The 20,338-nt window shown below is 37.5% G+C and overlaps 1 protein-coding gene across 8 annotated transcripts in view; it reads right to left on the reverse strand.

The window, feature by feature from the left end:
* dlg1 (discs, large homolog 1) overlaps positions 1-20,338 on the reverse strand; it is a 118,133-nt gene that overhangs the window by 76,734 nt on the left and 21,061 nt on the right. For all 8 annotated transcript variants that reach the window (XM_031901760.1, XM_012963105.3, XM_031901759.1 and 5 more), the window contains 1 exon segment: positions 11,504-11,668. In XM_031901760.1, the coding sequence (XP_031757620.1) occupies positions 11,504-11,668 (165 nt within the window).

Below are 20,338 nucleotides of genomic sequence, written 5' to 3' on the forward strand. Positions count from 1 at the left end.
ATTCTGTACCCCTGGTTATCTGCCAATGCAGTCGAGTCTTTTGCATTTCAACACAAGGCAATCCAAATGATAATTTCATTCTTTCCTATGAGTCTGTACCAACTGCATCTTCTTATATTCAGTGCAGCTCGCCTCTGCTACTGTGGGTATGGTCTTACAGGGCAAAATAAGGTAAAGCATTAAACTGAACAGTGAATGCATAAAGAATGTTTAAACCCCCAACGGTAGACAACCCTAACGGGGAACTACCATGAAAAATGTATATATTTAATATAATTTAATTATAATTAGATTTATTTTCCCAGTTGAGGGGGGGGGGGGATTTATAGCTAACTGTAAGTGTTGATTTGTTTTCTCTGCATACTTGTAAAATGGAGGTGCTTTATTACTTTCTTTAGTGGAGGGCATTCCTAAACACTTACTTTAGCAATTTTACTGCTGCCTTTATTTTCTGATGCCCCAGTTTTACTATGAGCTCAGTGCCATTAAATAGGCATGTATTAGTTGAAAAGTGTCAGGTGGTAACGTGTCTGTAAGATTGTACCACTTCAGAGAAATTACAGAGCACCAGAAGGATGCAACTTTTGCTACAACTTACTGTAAAGAGATGTAGTAACCACATCAATCAAATCAGCATGAGCAGACACTACTAGTGTATGGGATTTGTTATATAAAGAGCTTTATACATACAAATGTGTCAAATCCAGGACAATGGCTTCAGACCAGCAGCAGTAGCAGTCTTAGTAGCTGACACTAATAAACAAAAACACTGACTGACTGAATAACATCACTACAACAGCATAAATCGACATAATAACCATCATATTAAAGTAGTACAGTAACATGGCTAGAAGGGTCCTAGTTTATAAATACACCTTTCAAAATATCCTGCAAGCCCACACCCATTATAGGGGAAACCAGATTAAGCATACCCGGAGCGGGAGTCAACTGAGGACCAGGGACATTTCTGGGTTAGAATTCCTTAAAGGAAAACACACCCCCTGAACAATGTTTGTCTCTATAAAAATATACTGTATTTGTAAAAAAAACCTGCTCATATGTAAAACCCTGTTTCATCAAAATAAACCTTTTTTAAATAAAAACGTTTTTAGTAGTATTTGCCACTTGGTAAGTCTAATTAGAAAACTGCCATTTTAAGAATTAAGGGCCGCCTCCTGGGATCAAAGGATTCACGGTGCATACAAACAAATCAGGGCACACATACACGCTAGGCCACATTAGCCAATTAATAGACAGAGCTTTGTCTTTTGCTTCCACACTACTTCCTATTACAGTTAGAGCTACATTATTTCTGGTCATGTGATCCCTGGGGTAGAAAAGAGACAATCCAAGTTCCCCATTACATTCATGCACAAACAAGGGACAAATCTTATCAGGGGCCAATTAACCTGCATGTAGGTTTTTGGATGGTGAGAGGAAACCAGAGTACCCCAGTGCTGCAAGAAATGCTACCCACTGAGCCACCTTGCTGCCCCATTTTACACAAAAAAATGTATACTGAGAGCAAAGGATCATCTGATATTTCTGGAAAACAATACAAGCTGCACATCATAATATTTACATTTTCTTCCATATTTTAGAATCATAATTTTTCTTCTTTAAAATTACTCCCTTCCAAAGAAGGAAGTGCAAATGTGATGTTTGTGTGAAAGCCATTTTTTACTGATCAAATCAGAAAATCTTGATTTGTAGATCCTATAATCCTATAATCATTTTCTGTGTGTTTTGGGAGGCAGCTGGAAACCTAGCATGTTATTGAGCTTGAAGAAAGTGCACAGGTAACTTTTGCCATTTGTACTCTAAATCAAAACTTGAATGTTCACTGCAATATTATTAGGGTGGTGCACACAAATACCACTATCGAATAAAATATATTAGCATGCATATAGACAGTATGAATGTACTGCTAATCCATTATGGATGGCTGTAATTGCATTAGAGATTTGAAAGCACATTATTTAATATGCAAGCAAGCAAAATCCCAAAGCTTTTATTAAAAATGCCCCTTTAGGCTGCTTATAGAGTGATCTAAAGAAATGCAAAATGCACAGACTTGCATGCAAGGTGATGAAGTAAAATATTAAAAGGAAAACCAATAAATAATGCAAAACACTAAGAGGAATAAAAGTATCTGTATATAATAACATTCTGCAGTAAAGTTTTTCATATTAAACTATCAAATAATCACTGCATATAAGACGCACCAAAAACATACATAAATGCATTCAAACAATGTTCACCCAACTTGTACTGGGCTCGCTCATTGTACCTTCATTAAGTATACACTGATCAGGAGAGTTGCGCTCCAACATTTACAGAAAGACAGATCTATATTGTTGGTGTCCTCAATTCATTTTCTACTGGCAAACTATATTACATTTTAACACAAAATATCCCCTTATTAGTAAAGGTGCTAAAGGGAAACTAATGGGCAACAATTATTCTAACTAGAATAACAGGATACAAGAGAGGTAGCTTTGCCAATAGTGCTGTTCGTTTCCATGTGGCCACCGTTATTGATCCACCCCAGTGGTGAACATTGCAAAACAGCATCCTTGGTTTCTTCAAGCAGGTGTTTTAAAAAAAAAAAAAAAACAGTTCCAGATTTGTGAAGCTCAGACATTTTTGATCAGACTGAACCAAAGAGGGGCCCCAATATTGATTACATCTGTACCCCACAGACCTGTAATTTGAACATTTAGAATTTATAGTGCTGCAGGCTGGTACTTTTGTATCATGAGATAACTATGTCCTTTGTACAATCTACTGCACGGAAATTGTTAATTTATTATTTATAACGTACCAACACATTAACACGGCACTTTACAGAGATAATAGCTGTTTTTGTGTCCCTATGACACACACACACACAGTCAGGACAAATTTTATCAGGAGCCAATTAAAGTGAAATAAGAAATAATATAAACAAAGCTATCTACTAAATGGTAGTTTGTTGGGGGTATCATTAAAGGAGAAGGATCTGGGGGGTTTTGTAGATAAATTGTCTAATTCCTGGCATGTCATACAGCAGCTACTAAAGCAAATAAAGTGCTGTCTTGTATAAAAAAGGGCATTGACTCAAGGGATGAAAACATAATTTTGCCTCTTTATAGGTCTCTGGTAAGGCCTCACCTTGAGTATGCAGTGCAGTTTTGGCCTCCAGTCCTTAAGAAGGATATCAATGAGCTGGAGAGGGTGCAGAGACTGCAACTAAACTGGTTAAGGGGATGGAAGATTTAAACTATGAGGTTAGACTGTCATGGTTGGGGTTGTTTTCTCTGGACATGATTACTCTGTACAAATACATTAGAGGGGATTATAGACAGATAAGGGGTGTTCTTTTTCCCCATAAAAACACGCACCAGAGGCCCCCCCTTTAGATTAGAGGTACGGAGCTTCCATTTGAAGCAGCGTAGGTGGTTTTTCACTGTGAGAGCAGTGAGGTTGGGGAATGCCCTTCCTAGTGATGTTGTAATGGCAGATTCTGTTAATGCCTTTAGGAGGGGCCTGGATGAGTTTTTGAACAAGCATAGTATCCAAGGCTATTGTGATATGAATATCTACAGTTAGCATTAATGTTAATTAATGTATGTATAGTTATGTATGTGTTGGTATAGATGGTAAATATAGGTTGTGTCTGCTGGGTTTACTTGGAAAATCATAACAATTGCATTTAGAAACTATTGAAAAATATACAAGTGTTTTTCATGCATTACTGGGCTATAACAGAGCTGTCAACTTGCCAGCTTATTTCACTGTGGGCACTGCGAAAATTTTCACATCCCCAGGTGCTTATTGCACATGCACGCCCTAATTTCACAGCAGATCTTTGTGAGACTTCTGCAAAATCAGGAGAATGCTGCTGGGGGACAGGAAAAAGGGGAAGAGCCTTCGAAATCGTGTAAATCCCGAAGAAATGGGCAGTGGTTGACAGCTCTGCTTTAAATACAAGGCCTATACTATTTTTCCAGTAATCATTCATGTGTATGATTCAGGTTTACTCCACAGCACAAGAACTGTGTTCTTTACCACACTTGATTAACTCAAACTGTGCCTGATAAATAACATCATACTGCCCTCTGCTGTTACATTTACTTCATGAACTATGAAGGAGAAAAATTAAAGAAGGATATGTTGTTAGGCACACCCAAGTGACCTTAATCGCTTACCTTGTACCCCGGCTGGTGCCCCTGTTAGGAGGAAACCACACCAGCCTGGGGTATCTGCAGCGAGCGCTTCCTCTCTCTTCTGCCGGCGAAATCCCTGGGCCGGCGCATGCGCAGTAGAGTGAAAAGCGACTTTCTTGTTAAACAGGAAGACGGAAGCGCTCGCTACTACCCCGGGCTGGTGCTGTCCTCTCATAACAGGGGCACCAGCCCGGGGTACAAGGTAAGAGATTTAAGTCACTTGGGGGTGCCTAACATTTTGGCACCCCCAAGTGCATACTAAGCAACCAAAGCATACTAAGCAACACAGGCTAAAACTGGCCTTAAAAGGGGTTGTTAGCCTATGAGCTAACTTTTTGCATGCTATAGGAATTATATTTTGAGACAATCTGAAACTGGCCTTCACTATTTATAGTTTTTAAATTATTTCAATTTTTATTCAGCAGCTCTCCATTGGCTATTTTGTTGCTAGGGTCCAAATTACCTTAGCAACCAGGGAGTAGTTTGAACAAGAGACTGATATAGAAACAGAAGATGACCTGAATAGAAAAATATGTTACAAAATGTAACAATAACAAATTTGTAGACTTACAAAACAGATTTTTAGCTGTCAGTGCCACCATTCAAAAGTAGCAAAGAGTTGGAAGAAAGCAAATAATTTAAAAACTATTAAAAAAAAAAAAGGGGGGGGGGGGGGTGAACCACCCTTTAAGTTAACTAGTAGTTTGTTAAAGTAGGTTATAGAATGGCCTATTCCTAGCAACTTTGCAATTCATTTTCATTATTTTTTCATTATTTTTTCTATATGAAATTATTAGTCTTCTTCTGACTCTTTCCAGCTTTCACTGACCCCAGCAGCCAAAAACTACCACACTGTACTTTAAGAGTACGATTTGCGACAATTTGCATTAAATACGAAAAGTTTTCATATCCGAATGACTCAATGGCACTCTGCAGCTCCAACCTGGCCAAAGGAAAGTCACGATACTGAAGCTTGAATGAATTCCAAAACTTTCGTACTCTATGCAACAAATATGATTTTGATGCACAAATTGTCACAAAGTGAAAAATAGTTGCGCAAATTAACGGAAAAACACGCAGAAAATACGCACAGTTCTAAAACTTAGAAAAAATGTGAATTTATAGATATTCAGACACAATCGTACAAATGTGAGTCTACAATCTTGCTATTGTTACTTGTATTGCTATATTTCTATTCAGGCACTCTTCAATTCATATTCCCAGGTCTCCTTTAAACTACCTGGTTGCAGGTAAATATCAGACCCTAGCAATTAGATTGCTGCTGAAATACCAAACTGGAGAGCCGCGGAAAACAAAGCTATATAACTGAAAAAAAAGTGAAGACCAACTCTTAGAATATCAGTAGCTTCATGATACTAACAGTTAATTGAAAAGCACTTTAACAGCAAAAATCGACTTCAGCTAGTTCATCTTTACCCAGTTTGGCCAAAAAAATCATAAATGGCTAAAGCTGGCCAAACAAGCACCAATATTATCATACAAAACAAGGTTTTGTACAATATTTGGTGCGTGTATGGTGGATAAACTAGACGACCGATATGTCAAAAGCCTCGGATATTGGTCATCTTGTCGATCACGCAGGCCAAAAGATTTTGATAGGGCGCCGTTGATGGGGTACGAACAGTCTTTCTTGCGATTAATGGTGGCTGGAAAGACCATAATTTTTACGTGTATGGCCACCTAAAGGTGTTTGATCCCAGGGATAAATAGCAGATTATAGCTCAGGCCAAGAAAACAGCATTTTCTGACTTTATCTAATCTATCCTGATGAATATGTGGATGAATTCCAGGCCAGCAGTCAGAAGGCCATTGGTAAGGCCCCAGGCATTTGTATCATTTTATATACACAGCACTATAAATGCAGGTTCCTCACAATTTTTTTTTAGGAGTGGGTGCAATTAAATGAGTACTAAATGATCAGTGTTTTGGGTTCACTGGTGATTTCACTTGTTGGCACAAGCAAGCTTAAAAGGGAACACTGCTGTCAACTGCTTATGATCTTTGGTTTTTAAAAATGCTATAAAAAAGTGTCTAGAATATTGTCATGCAAATTAACAAATCTAAATAAATAATTGGCTCATAATAAATTACCTAAGAAACAAGCTTATACAATTATAAAATGAATCTGTATATAAATAATGCATGTATGTAAGGAATGCTTCACAGAGATATATTTTGCTCATTAGGATACAATAGATTGGCTGGAAAAATCCTTAGGTTGGGGTCGCCAGGAAAAAGTATGTATACAGCAAACAGCCCCAAAAAGGCAACTGCATACCAGCGCTTTCTTGTTTTTCATTTTAAAGCAGTATCAATGGGAAAATAAGAGTGCACAGCCTTATTATTAAGATTGCAGAGACCAAGCAACACAAGATTATGTCATGTCAGCTGCATGCCTTTGGGGTATGTTTCTAGGAGGAATACTTAAATCAAGTGGGTCACTGATGTTACGGACAAAAATGACAAAAGCATGGGGAAAAACTTACAAACGGTGGTAACCTGTCTATATACACAACACAAGTATACTCTATGAAGTCCTTTTATCTAAAAATGGAAGGAACAAGTCAATACTGCTACAAACCAGTGCTGTTTAAGACTTTCTATACCATGGGCCAGTTATTGGCTATTTCACATGTTTGAGGGCAGGATTATTATTCCGCAACAATGACATACAAAGAGCTCTATTGAGTACTAGTGCCTGGGAGTGAGGGGCATAAAATCTGTTGCCACAGCTCTGTTATAAACCATTCAGGTCGATAATAAAGAAAGCACACTGTGTCACTGCTGAATTTTACCACCATTAACACAGGAAAATAAACTACAAAATAGTTTTTGTTTAGATTAGGCTTGGACATTACCTTTTTTTTTTTTTTTAAACTCTTTATTTATGTTTTATTTTTTTTAGAACAGGTTATACATATAATTGCAGTTCTGTAGGTTGCTTTGTTGTGAAACAGGAAAAGGGGAGGGCTCAACAGGTAAGAGAAGGGGGGAGAAAAAGGAGAAGAGGGGGAGCAGTTGAAGCAGAGGAAGGGAGAGGCCCAAGGGGCAAGAAGGAATAGAAAGAGAGGGGAAAGAAAAAGGGGAGGGAGGAACAGTAGGGGGTAAGAGTAAAGTTGACATTACCTTTTTTAAAAGTTTATTATTACAGGTTTTTAAAGGTTAAAAAAAGGTATAAAGATAAGAAATAAAGTGAAAGAAAGAAAGTGAAAAGAAAAGTTAAAGAAGAGAGACAGCCTGAAGGACACAAGACATGTCAAGCCAAGAATGTTTGTGCATTGAGCCATGGGGCAAATACCAGCAAATTTGGCCAGGCACCTCTCACTACATGAACCAAATTCTGTTTAGGTTGTACATCATTAACTATATACTGGTGGAACCACACAAAACAGGATAAAATGAGGAAAACTCACTCTCAAGAACTTTTTTTGTGCCAGGGGATCCAGATTAAGTTGCAAAATCTGCTTTGTGACCCAGAAATTCATTTAGCAGTTGTGGGTCTCATTTTGTATTGTAGTAGGAAACCTTACGGTATCTAGAAAGGTCAGGGAAACCATTCTTGGATCTAAACCCATATGTATTCTTCTTTTCCTCTTTTGAAAGTTACTCTTATTTTGGATTTAGGCCCTCTAATAAAATACGTCCAATAAAAAAAAAATCTCTCTTCCCCCAAGGGAACCCACCCCTCTAGCACTCTAAGGTATGCCCACAGACTACACATTATATATGTACGTTCACCATCTTTGACTTACCAAAACGCTCCATTATATTATGGTCCTGATTTTTTGAATACACTACGATATCTGTATAGTAGCCTGTTATTTCTATATTTTTCCTGTCTCATTTTGAAATAAAAATATATTGGGGGAAAAAAAACCCTCTTTAGGGCAATAGCATGCAACAAATGCCCAAAATTTGTAGTAGTGGAAATCGCACCAATTGCATGATTTCATGAAAATGCATAAAGTTCCAGAGGAGGCCTGTATTCAGTATTTTGCTAGTATTGGAAAAATAATTTTATGCTCAATCAACTGGACTTAAAATTGATTATTTTATACAGCCATTTGTCTACAGCAGTCCCAGTCAAACATAACACCAATGGGTTTTTAAATGGTATCTAAACTCAAAAAATTGAAATGATGATTTTTTTTTTTAGTTATTAGCATTTTAGCCCCTTTGAAACCACCCACGCACATACCTGAGTCTTTTAGAGGCCCACCGGGTTTTTCCCCCAATGTCGTAGTAATGGCTTTAAGAACCTTTTTCGCATGGAGTAATCTCAATTAAGAAAATAGTCCGTTAAACTGGCTCTTTTAGTATAATAATTCATGGCAGAAAAAAAAAGTGAAAAGTTGGGGTGTGCAAAAAAAAAAAAAAAAAGCATGACTATAAATAAAGCAAAAAAGAATTTCAATTAGAAAACTAAAAAAAAAAAATAAATACCACAGGAGATATTCATATTCAATAAACATTTGACTATTGATTTCTCAGGGGCATGGATTGTAACAGGGGATTTAGATGAAAGGTTAAATTTTATGCTAATACATATTCATTTTATAGGAAATAAGAATTCATGCATGCCCTAAACAGTACATAAGCACAGCTTTTGATTCATTTTAAACTAGATCTGTAGACAAACATGCATGAGATAAATACTAGTGTGACTTGGTTTTTTGAACAGATGATATGTAGCTTGTACCCCAAATATGCTGTACTACACCTCATAGAGCTGCAGGCTGCATGCCTATTTGGGAATGCAATAAGCAGGCAGCACAGAAAGCAGCAACAAAAGCACCTTTTGATGAAAAGGAGAGAAAGGGATACATAGTTTTAGAAGTTTCTAAAAAGGGCATCAAAACCTATTATTTTTAAAGTGTTTTTAAAAGTTGTTGATGTTTTCAAAGATTTGAAGCTGATGCATATAGGTTTGATTTTTTTCTGGTTTTTATGTGTTAGAAATTATATTGTCCATTACTACTGCCATTTCTTTGTTTCATACGCTCATTGGCAAGTGTATGGCGGGAGACGAGACGACCAGTATCGGCAAAGTAGTGATGTGCGGGCCACGGGTAAACCCTGCGGGTCGAGCAGGTTTGGCCCAACCTCGGCACATCACTTGCGGGTCGCAGGCGGGTTAAGGTCAGGTGCAGTATATAGCAAAGGCCTTTGATATCTGTCGCCTCGTTGATCGGTCAGGTTGAAAAATTTTGGCTGGGCACTGCAAAAGTTTAGAACTGAATCATCAGATGGGATAGAATTCTTTTCTTTCTACCTGAATATCTGATGATTCAGCTCTGAACATTAGTGTAGTCTACAAATTAATTGTAATGTGTATGGCCACCATTAGACCCAAAATACGGATACAGAATATCAGTCCACAGGAATGACACTGGAGTATTTTCAAGAGACCTTTTTTAAAATGTCTAAAACATACCTGTCTTCAACATATAAAAAAAATGAGCAGTTATCGTTCCAGGGAAAAGCAGTACAATGCGTGTTGAAATGACAAAAATGTATTTAGTTGTGTTATTTAAAAATGCAAAAAACAAAATACATGCTTTTGTGATGGATGTACAACATAAAGCCCTTTGCAAAAGCCGTAAAGTACACACGAATGCTTAAAAATAGGCAAAATCTGATAAACCTGGAGATTGTCATATGGCTAACTTTCTTTGAAAGTAGCAGAAACAGCCTTAGCTAAGTAAAGTACTGTACAGGAATGAAAGTGCATTTTGTTGCTATCTAATGTTGGCTGAGATTTATCATATATAGTAGTACAAGGCTGCATTTCTTATATATATCAAAACAGTACTAATAACTGCCACCGTTTTTCTAGATGAGTATATTTAGTACAGACAGCATTGATTGTGATCATTGTGAGCATGCCATGCTCTCAGAACAAAAAAAATGTTGGGCAGAAACATACTAAGAAAAGGCTAGACTCACCCCAAAGATAAACATTTTAAGTGTGCACAGAAGTACAATGATTAACCATAATTGTATATGGCATCTATATCTGAGATCCGAGTATACATGTTCAACCACACAATATGAAGTAAATTCATACACATCAAATTACTTCTGTGCTTTCATACCAAATCTGAAGCTAGATGGGCCTTTCATTTAAACCACACCTCACTCCAACTGTGACAACAAAATGGTTATGTAAATGGATCATCAGGTGTTCTAGGAAAGTGATCCTGACAGCTCTACATAGCAAACTTCCCAGGTACAAATTCATTCAGAAGGGCAAGAGCACAAAAGGCTGTTCTACTAAAGCAAATATCCCATAGTAAAGGGCACACATATATGTTAGGTCACAGCAGCCAATTAATGGATGAAGTTCTACCTTTTACTTGCACACTTCTTCCTGTTACAGATAGAGCTACATTATTTCTGGTGATGTGACCTCTGAGGAATCACACCGCCCATTCAAAATGGTGGTTCAAGGTAAAACATATAAAACAGCAAAATTATATAATCCAGTTGCATAGCTCACGACTGTCCCAATTTTCGCAGGACAGTCCCTGTTTTGACAGCTCAAACCGCAGTCCTGATTCTTACTGAAAAGTCCCTCATTTCCCTTTGATCACCTGCACTGAACACTAAAAAAAGATACAAACTTACTTAAAAAGTAGCTTTTGGCGCACAGCCCAGAAATCTTAACCTGCACTTAGATACAATTGTAACTAATAAGCTAAACAGATCTCTCAGGGGAACTGTAATAACACATAAAACAAGACCACAAAACCCCCAGAAATGTGTTCAAACTTTAAATAACCTGCCAAATTTAGTCAAATGGGAGTGGTATTTAGGGGGTGTGCTGCAAAAATGGGTGTGGTCAAAAATTTATTTTCCTCCCTCTTTCCATTTTCAAAATGCTGGGAGGTATGCAGTTGGCAAGATTCTTTAAAAGGCTTCCTAATATAATATAAACTACCTATGAGCTGCAAACACTAAGATATACACACACAATTAATATATTCCTTGTGATAATATGATTTCACTGTAGGAAAATCCTGTTAAATTAGGAAAATCCTGTTAAATTAGAATAAATGTGCTCACTGCACAGTGCACCCAAACCTTGGGTAAAAGGGCAAACTAAGACTAGATAAATACTGATTTGACAACTTTTTTTTTGATGTATGCTTTTCCTGGGTTATGTAATAGTTAGAAGCAAACATAACAGCTCCTGAAAAGGAGTAACATTACATTGTTATAGTACATCTGTGGCATATACAGTAAGGATGTGCAATCTGAACAGTACTAAATACCTTTAGAGGGGAAATAAGTGAATGTGACACAAGCCCTTGGATATTCTCTTTCTGTGAGATGTTCTTTTCAGATATCTGGACTAATTCTACATTTCTTCCATCATTAAGCATGTGTGGGGAACTGGGCTCTTGTGACGTGATATCATCATCAGGATATCGATATTTCTGTGGAAAAAGAACCCAGAATAAGATAAATACAAGGCATATTAAAACTTGAAATTAGAATCCTACTTTTTATGTAAAACACTAACAGCTTGCATACAACTAGCAATTTTATTTTTTTTTTTAAATGTATTTATTTTGCTTTATTTATAAAGGGCTTTGCGAAGATCACTCATTGAACACATCAGTCTCTGCCCCAGTGAAGATTACAATTTTTTAATATGTAAGGACTTAATCATTTTAGCAACAGATTAAAACAAGACTAATCCAACTGAAAGTGGTCATGTAAATCTTCACTTCATTTCAAATTACACATTTCAAAGTAACAGAAAAGCAAATACCTTATATACTTGAGTATAAGCAGAGTTTTCCAGCACGCGTGCGGATGTGCCGGTAGGACAACAAGTTATCCAGCAGTGCTCATGTACGGTACATAGCGTTAATTAATACATAATACAGATATCAATGTTCAAAATTGAATTGGAATGGTTAAATGCTGTATGAATTGGCACAATAAGTAAGTGTTACCAGACAAATTTGCTTGTGTATAACGCTGACCTTAGCTTAACCCACAAAGTCCAAGCAGCACAGTGTAGCAGCAACATTATCACCGTCAATAGTGGAAGATCGCAGTAGGATTTATCTGCTAGCTGACCCCTCAAGTTGCCCATTGTCACATCAGCCATACTTGCTTGATGTTTGTTTTTTTTGGGGAGATTGCATGCTGTACCAGCTACGTTTATTAATATGGTAGTCATGTAAGCACTTGTGAGTGTCCTTTTATTAAATAATTTGATTATTCAAACAGCAGTTTATTGCATTTTCCATTGCTTTTTTCCCCCCCAACACAACATGCTCCTTTTTGCGCTCAAAAATTCAACCTCAAAAGTTCCTCTGCTTTTCATAGTGGGTGGTGCATAGAGTGTCTGAAAAGCAGAGGGACCCCCAGAATCCATTACTTCACTTAAAAGGGGGGTAGGGAACTGGCAAACAAAACATAAGCCCAACTAAATCAGCGCATTTCGAAAAGGGGGTATATTTTCCCTTTGATAAGGGAACCACCCATATGTTAAAAGCTTCCACTGTAAATGAATGCAAATCTTAAGGAACTACTGAACTACTGCCTGGCCCATAGGGCAGGGAGGGTATGGCACACACAGGCAGCATAGGACAGGCAGAGTATGGCACACACAGGCAGCATCGGACAGGCAGAGTGCTGTCTGTGTGCTGCCTGTGGGAGGTAAACCTGGCAGGGGTTTGTTCTGGGAGTTTGTTAGCAGTTGGAAATAGCCATTAAATGGTCCCTAAGGAGTGTAATTATATGCTGGGGGTTGCTGTGCTATCCACAGGGGAGGAGGAGGCATATGGATTTAAGGGTATGTCTTAATATGACATAATATAATTCTTTAACATATGAATGATGGTTGATATCCCTGCAGCGACCATTGTGATAAAATGGGTGTGGTTTGAAGTGGGTGTGGTTTAAAATTGGGGAGTGGCCAAAACTGGCTTTCATTAGCGGCCCTCCACCATGTACGTGAGAGAAATTCCGGCCCTCGGCACCGCAGAAGTTGGACAGCACTGGTCTATAGGATAAACCCATGTAAATGGGACAAGCCCATGTAAATGGGACTTTTTTAAGAGCCTAAAGGAATTTGTTCCCAGAATCCCTTTTTGACGTATTTGCATATGTATGAGGCTGTCTCCTCAACCCTTTTAACTTGTCACTGTACACAAGGGGCGGATTATGAACACAATTGTGTTCTGGCCAAAATCTGCCCTGTGTTTGTGCAGAAGGATCACATTTCTGACACATGCATACAAGACAAATTGGCCTTTTCCTTACTGGTGGAGAAAATGTTGTGTTTGCTAAGTCTAAAGGTGGCAATACAAGGGCAGATTTAAACAGATTTAAAATATAGAATTCCTGTTTATCCTCTGAGAAAAGAAAGATTTAGAAGGCTGTTTTTATGCAAGGATATAAAGAAAGGATCTTTCCAATGAACAAAATGCTACCAAGATTCTTATAGTGATGATTACATTCTCCATCTAGCCATCACTTCAATGTTAATGTTAATATTAGTGGGCTTTTTTGTGAGGGGGAAGGATATTTTCTGATTCTCTAAGCACTGCTGCCAAAAGCAATATAAGATCAGCAAGAAGATAAAAGGGACTAAGTATTTTATTGGTTGCCTTGCTAGGGATGACCCACATCTGTTGTTCTGGCTCAGGCATAGCCAAAAGCAAAGAACTCTCGTAAAAACAGACACAGTGCAAGGAGATAAAGAGGGTGAGGGGACTACAGTGATAAAGCAACAAAAAAGTAAAAACAAAATAATTTAATGTGATTGAAATTATGCAATTTAATTTAATGTGATTGAGAACTGTTTAAATTAGTCAGGAAGCGCGCAGACTTGTGCCCAACCAAGTCAGAAATCAAATCTGATTTTGATATATCAACAGAAAGATTTTCTATGTGCCCCTGTGCCTCTCTAATCCGAGTTAATTTGTGAGCAGTCATTTCAACTGCATTCATATATCAATCACAGATGTGCAGGAGGCCTAAGAGATGCTCTCCAAGATAATGCAAGTAAAGCAGAAAGAAACATGCACAGCTATGGGATGTATTATCTGGAATGCTTGGGACCTGGGGGTTTTCTTGAAAATGGGTCTCTGTAATTTGGATTATCATAGCAAGGCTAGTAAAAAAAACAAAAAAAAAAAAACTTGGATTTTTTTTGCCCTAGTTTGGATAATATCCAGTACAAGGCACTGTCTTATTACAGACAAAAAGGAAATTGGAGGAAAAATGTTAGCAATGAAAAATAGTATTCCTGTATTTCAGGGTTTCCTGGGTAATGTTTATCTGGATAATAGATCTCACAACTTAACTAATTACCTTAAGCACTTGTGTGTGAAATTGTATAAGAAAAATGTAATGCATGGTGTAACAGAAGCAGAATGGCAGATAATTACAAAAGGTAAACATTTAATTTGGACCCGATTAATTATGGGTCCCAGTAGATTTTAAGGATAAGGCTATATAACATTTTTGTTTGCTTTTTTTTTTAGTGTAAATGATGAAAATGACTGTTAATACCCGACAAGTTGGTCCTATATAAAAGTTACTCTTATTCATGCAAATGTAAACTGGTATATAGTAGAGGTATTAGATCATTTATTTATAAAGTGTTTTTACATTAAGGGCCAGAATTATCAAAATATGAGATGAGATAAGGGCTTACCACAGAAAAATTCACCCACTTTCTATTAATTCCTATGGGAGTTTTAGAAGCATATTTATCAAATGGTGAACCTTTAACTTTTCATCCCTAGCATTCATTCTCCTGAGTTTTTAAAAGAAACATTGGAAATTGCATATGAAGGATGGACACAAGAGAATTTGAAATAATAAAGTCCATCAATAATCATTTTACATGTAGTTGTGAGTGACAAGTGCCAACAAATCAAACTAACATTATCCACAAATTAGATGCTTTGTTCCCATCCCAGTTTTTAGTACGCACAAAAGCAATGACACACTGAGCTACTAGTAGCAGCTATTTGTCATGGCTACTAAATAGACAATGCTAATTACTATGTGCGTTTTAGCAGAGACAATTCTCAGTATTTTCAATGGCACAGTATTTTCTGGTGTTTTGTAGCTGTGACAAGTAGCTGGCTCCAAGAAGCACTGTCAGAGCCATAATGGCCCAGGCACATGAGAAGGAAACACAGTTGCCTACTATAAAATTTTGCTGTGGGAGACTAATCTCCTGTAAAAGCTTTCCCACTTGCAATAATGTAAATTGCCAGTGGAAAACATGTGGCACTTAATTTTTCTGAATTTGCCTTGCAAGGTCAAATGACATTTTCAAACCTGCCCAACAGATATCTGGGTGATTTTGACCCATATAGTGGGCAAGCAGGCTCATTGGTGGGCACCATACATGGGGTCAAGAGGGACAAAGTTGGAAGCTTTTATCAAAACGTGTATGGTCCCTTTAACACATAATCCTCAAATATTGCCCAAAATTGCATAGCAATTGCCTTTGAGACATAAGCAAACTTACTAGGGTTGAGAAATCATTTTAATTCAAATCAGTTTTGGACTTTTTAGCAAGGCAGGGAATATAGGGTCATGGAAGATAACATAGTACAAGTTGAACAGGGATTGGTCCAATTGCTATCTTGGAGTCAGGAATGAATTTTTTCCCCTATATGGTAAATTAGAGAGGCTTCACGTGTGTTTTTTTGCCTTTCTGTGCATCAACTAGCAGTTAGGAAGGTTATATATAGGCATAAAGATTGGAACTTGAAGGACATGGGGTCTTTTTCAACCAAACTTACTAGGTTTAATATTAGAGAGAAAATAACTATACTTTTAATATAATGAAAGCTTACATAGAAAATATTTTCCAGTATTTGTAATTAATCAAAACACTAATTTTTTTAGAAGACAAAAGAAGTATGCAAAATAAGAAAACCAGTATTAAAAGCAATAGCTTATTACACATTGCACTATATTACAAATAATATCAATATCATGTTTTTTTTTTTAAACTTGTAAATGTTGTACACTATTTACAAACATACAGCTATAGAAGTTGAAAAATTTTTTTATTGTGTTGGGTTTGCAACAGGACAACATACACTGGAGAAAGAAAAAACAAATCTTGAGAACAAGAATACAGTCTTCCAAATGGACAAATACATAAAGTGATAGATATAGATATAGATAATATAGATATAAATGATATAGATTATATATATATATATATATATATATATATAGAAAGGTCCCGATGGGGACAGAAACGTAACGTTGGCTGTTCATGCGTTTTTAATACACAATTGATTGTTTTTGGAATATAACTCGGTGTTGCTGGTCTTTTTTGGAGATATAGATATAGATATATCCTATATGAATGGATTTCCGTCTTACTTATAGGAAGTGTCTAAAATAATTAAGAACGAACTAGAATAAAACAGTCCACAATATAAAAATCAACATATTAAAAATTAAAACATAAAATTAGAATAAGAAAAATGAAAAATAAATGCTTTTACCTACCTTGCATCCAAACATTAAAGAAAGAGTATTATTGTTACATGCCACTTTACAATGGCAAAGTACAGGAGAAAAGCAATCAAAGTTTTTCATGTTTGTCAGCTTTTCTGACTCGGCACAATTTATTCGATCCGCCAATATAATTCCGCGAAACTGTTTTTGCAAACGTTTATTTATTGAGTTAGCCATGTTTTATGTCCAGTCACCTGCAAACTAAATATTCTGCCTTCCTTGAGCTACAGATATTTCCTTTCATAGGATTAATTAAGGTCTCTGACAACAGAAGCTGAAGACATAAATGTTACATTTTAAAAGAAACTTGGAAAATAAGAAAACATCTGTCACTGCCTATTGCTCTGACTGCACTGCTAATGTCACGCTGCCCTCAATGCAAAAGCAGCAGCCCAAGTGAGCTAGAATAAGCACACAGGCTGCTGTAGAGGAGGGGCAACAGAGGGAACTGCAAAGATGAAAAGCATCAAATTGCCTCCAAGCCAGGATTCACATTCAGAGTCCTGAACCGGAAAGGGGGAAGAATTTACAATAAAAAGGTTGGTGGGTACAGGACCTTACAAAGGTCAAGGTATGCATTTCACATCTTGTACTAAGCAAAATACTTGTCCCTGACCCAATACGTTATTATTTAGACTTCTCTTTGGAAGCACAATAGTGAGGCTGACATCACTAACATGTCCGCCCACCCACAAGTGTGTATTATAAATCATAAAAAAACAGTGATTTGCCAGCCCATATCTGCAGCTTGAGACAATAAAATGCATGTGCTAAACAAGGATGCATCAAGTTTTTTTTTCTATTTTGATCAGCAATAAACTATAAAAACAAATGACACCAAAAGTTAAAAGCAGGTGTTAAAGGAGAACTAAATTGTCATGCTTGATTCTGAAACAGTAAGGTCCAGCAGTGTTAAAAGTTACATCCGCACGCTGTCACATGCGTCTGCGGTGGAGATCGTGGCATAAACCAAAACAGAGGACTCGGCTTAATGTTTTCAGTTTCTCTGCCAGCCCAAAGTCACTAAATTCTTTTAGCCGCTGAAAATATCGAGTAGCAGCTCACAATCTTTTTTTTCTGGCTAAAAACACACATTCTAGGCTGCTGTCAGTTATCTAAAGCTATTAACATTTATTTATAAAGCGCCAACATATTCTGCAGCACTGTACAATAAGTGGGTTTCATACATTGGACATACAGAGTAACATATAAAGCAATCACTAACTGATACAAGAGGTGAAGAGAGCACTGCCCAAAAGAGCTTACAATCTACAAGTATATTTGTACAAACTAGAATTCTTAAAGGGTTCCTAGCAACCGAAAATTGCTTCCCCCCACCAGAGCTGCAGGCTAAGAAAAATCAGCCTCCTACAGTGTTAGGCTGTCTGCACCAGGGGGGCAGCCATGTTGTGGCAATCGCATGCGCATAATGAGCATAAAGTGCAACAACTCGTTATTTATGCCATGTGTGTGATGTAGGTGGCTGAGTCACATGCAAAGCTCCTATGCTACAAGCAGGGAGTCTCGCTCATTATGCATATTCTGGCTAAATAACATGGCTGTCTAGAGTGTGGGCTCCATTAACCTGTACCCCTAGTGGTGGAACAATTTTCAGGGGATAGGTGCACATTAAAGAGATACTGACAGCAGAAATCAATCCTTTTTTCACATCTATCATTACATTGCCTTTGCACGCTATTTATAATTTTGCCTTAAATATTTGTTCAATGCTTTTATATTACCTATCTAAACCCCCATGTTCCTCTATGAGGGGGGTGCCATATTTGTGCAGCAGTAGGCTGTTAGCATTAGAAGCTATAATTGACAGGTTGAGAAGGGACAGTCAGGTCAGCAGAACAGTCAGGTTTAGGAACTTCAAGTAACAATAAATTATAAATGCAGCCCTACCAGTGAAAAATTGTCAACATGACCTATAGGTAGCTTTTTATGTAATTCAACAGAAAGAAAGACTCACACTCAGTGAAACTGCAAGGCCAGACTGCACTGGGTGTTTACCACCCTAATTCATTTATTAATACAGGAACATGGTTTAGTGCTTGGTCTGATTGTGACATTAAAACTTAGCGTTTAATTCATATTTGGTTAAAATAGTAATAAATAGATAAATAAAATAAGGATCCCAATTCATTCATGTCAACCACATGACATGAATAAGGTAAGAAACGTATAAATCAAAGGTTATAGAGTGTTCTGATTTAAAAAGTGTCCATGATTAGTCTCATTACGAAAATCATGATTGGTCTCTTTATCAATACATTTCAGAACATGATTAAAGGGGGGGGGGGGGGTTGAAACACACGAAGGTAAAGTACAGCTTATAATTTACATCTATTTACAAGGGGTATGCGCATCAAATTAATGGGAGGGAGATATCATAATAAAGAAAGAGTCATATAAAGTGTATAGCCAAAGTCATATAATAGCTGAAGCCTGGGGGAGCAACAATAATCAATCCGTTTGAAAGTATGCAGCATTACCTGTGTCATCTTATCAAACACCGTTGCTGCTTTCTACTACACAGTGTGCTCACAGAACGCCAAATCCCACTTTCCCTCAGCTAACACCATCCGTACACTGAGCACAGCATCACAGTCAGGCACATTTACTTGTTAACAAAATTTTATAGCACTCTCCTGTCTTCTACCACATTCCCCACAAAAGACTGTGGCTGTTAGCGGCAGCCTAAACGATTCAGCGTAAGTCACCTCAATTCCCCCCAGCACAGGGATGTCATCCCGACAACTGCCCAGCTCTCAGAGCCGCTTTTAATAATTCCCGAGCCTTTATCAGGAGCCCCCCTTCCCACTCGTACTTGCACGCCCTCACCCCCGATACTAACTGCGGCTATCATGAGCCACCTGTTCTCAAGTGTTCCGATTCACGGATTCTAGCTGCCTAACTACCTCTCGTATCACGCCCCCACCCGCCCAATGCGTTTCGTCACTCAAGGCGACTTCATCAGGGGAAATCAATGAGTCAACCACGTCTCTTCAGGTCCTTATGTAGTCCATTATAAATGATGTAAGTCAGTACCAAAATCAATAATAACATATGTTAAATCCCACACAAAACTCAATGAATGCATAAATAAATAAAGAGAGTTCATCCAATATTAATTACACACGATTAAAGTGGAGATGAAGTTAAAATATGCAAAGACGAAAGAATAAAGAGATGAGAAAAATAAATGTATATAGTATGGAGGGAAAAGGGGAGGACCCCAGGTTACGCATCAATCCCTGCCAATGAATGGAGTATAAGTGAAGCCTTCATTCAGACCTAAAGGCGACTTAGTTTGTAGCCTGTACATCCACTGGCACTCCTTTCTTAGAAGGATTTTGTCAATAACACCCTTTCTGGTACCTAATTGAACCTTGTCAATTCCAAAGAACGAGATTGTACGTATTGATGGATATCCCTGATGTGTCTTGCCAGAGGGGTGTCTTTTTTACGTGTGATTGTGCCGATATATTCCAGGACTCTCTTCCTGAGTTCCCTAAAGGTCTTACCAACATATAGTTTAGGGCAGCTGCAAATTCCAATGTACACCACACCTGATGTCCAGCAAT

The sequence above is a fragment of the Xenopus tropicalis genome, chromosome 5, assembly GCF_000004195.4.
Source record: "Xenopus tropicalis strain Nigerian chromosome 5, UCB_Xtro_10.0, whole genome shotgun sequence".
Classification (NCBI taxonomy): Eukaryota; Metazoa; Chordata; class Amphibia; order Anura; family Pipidae; genus Xenopus; species Xenopus tropicalis.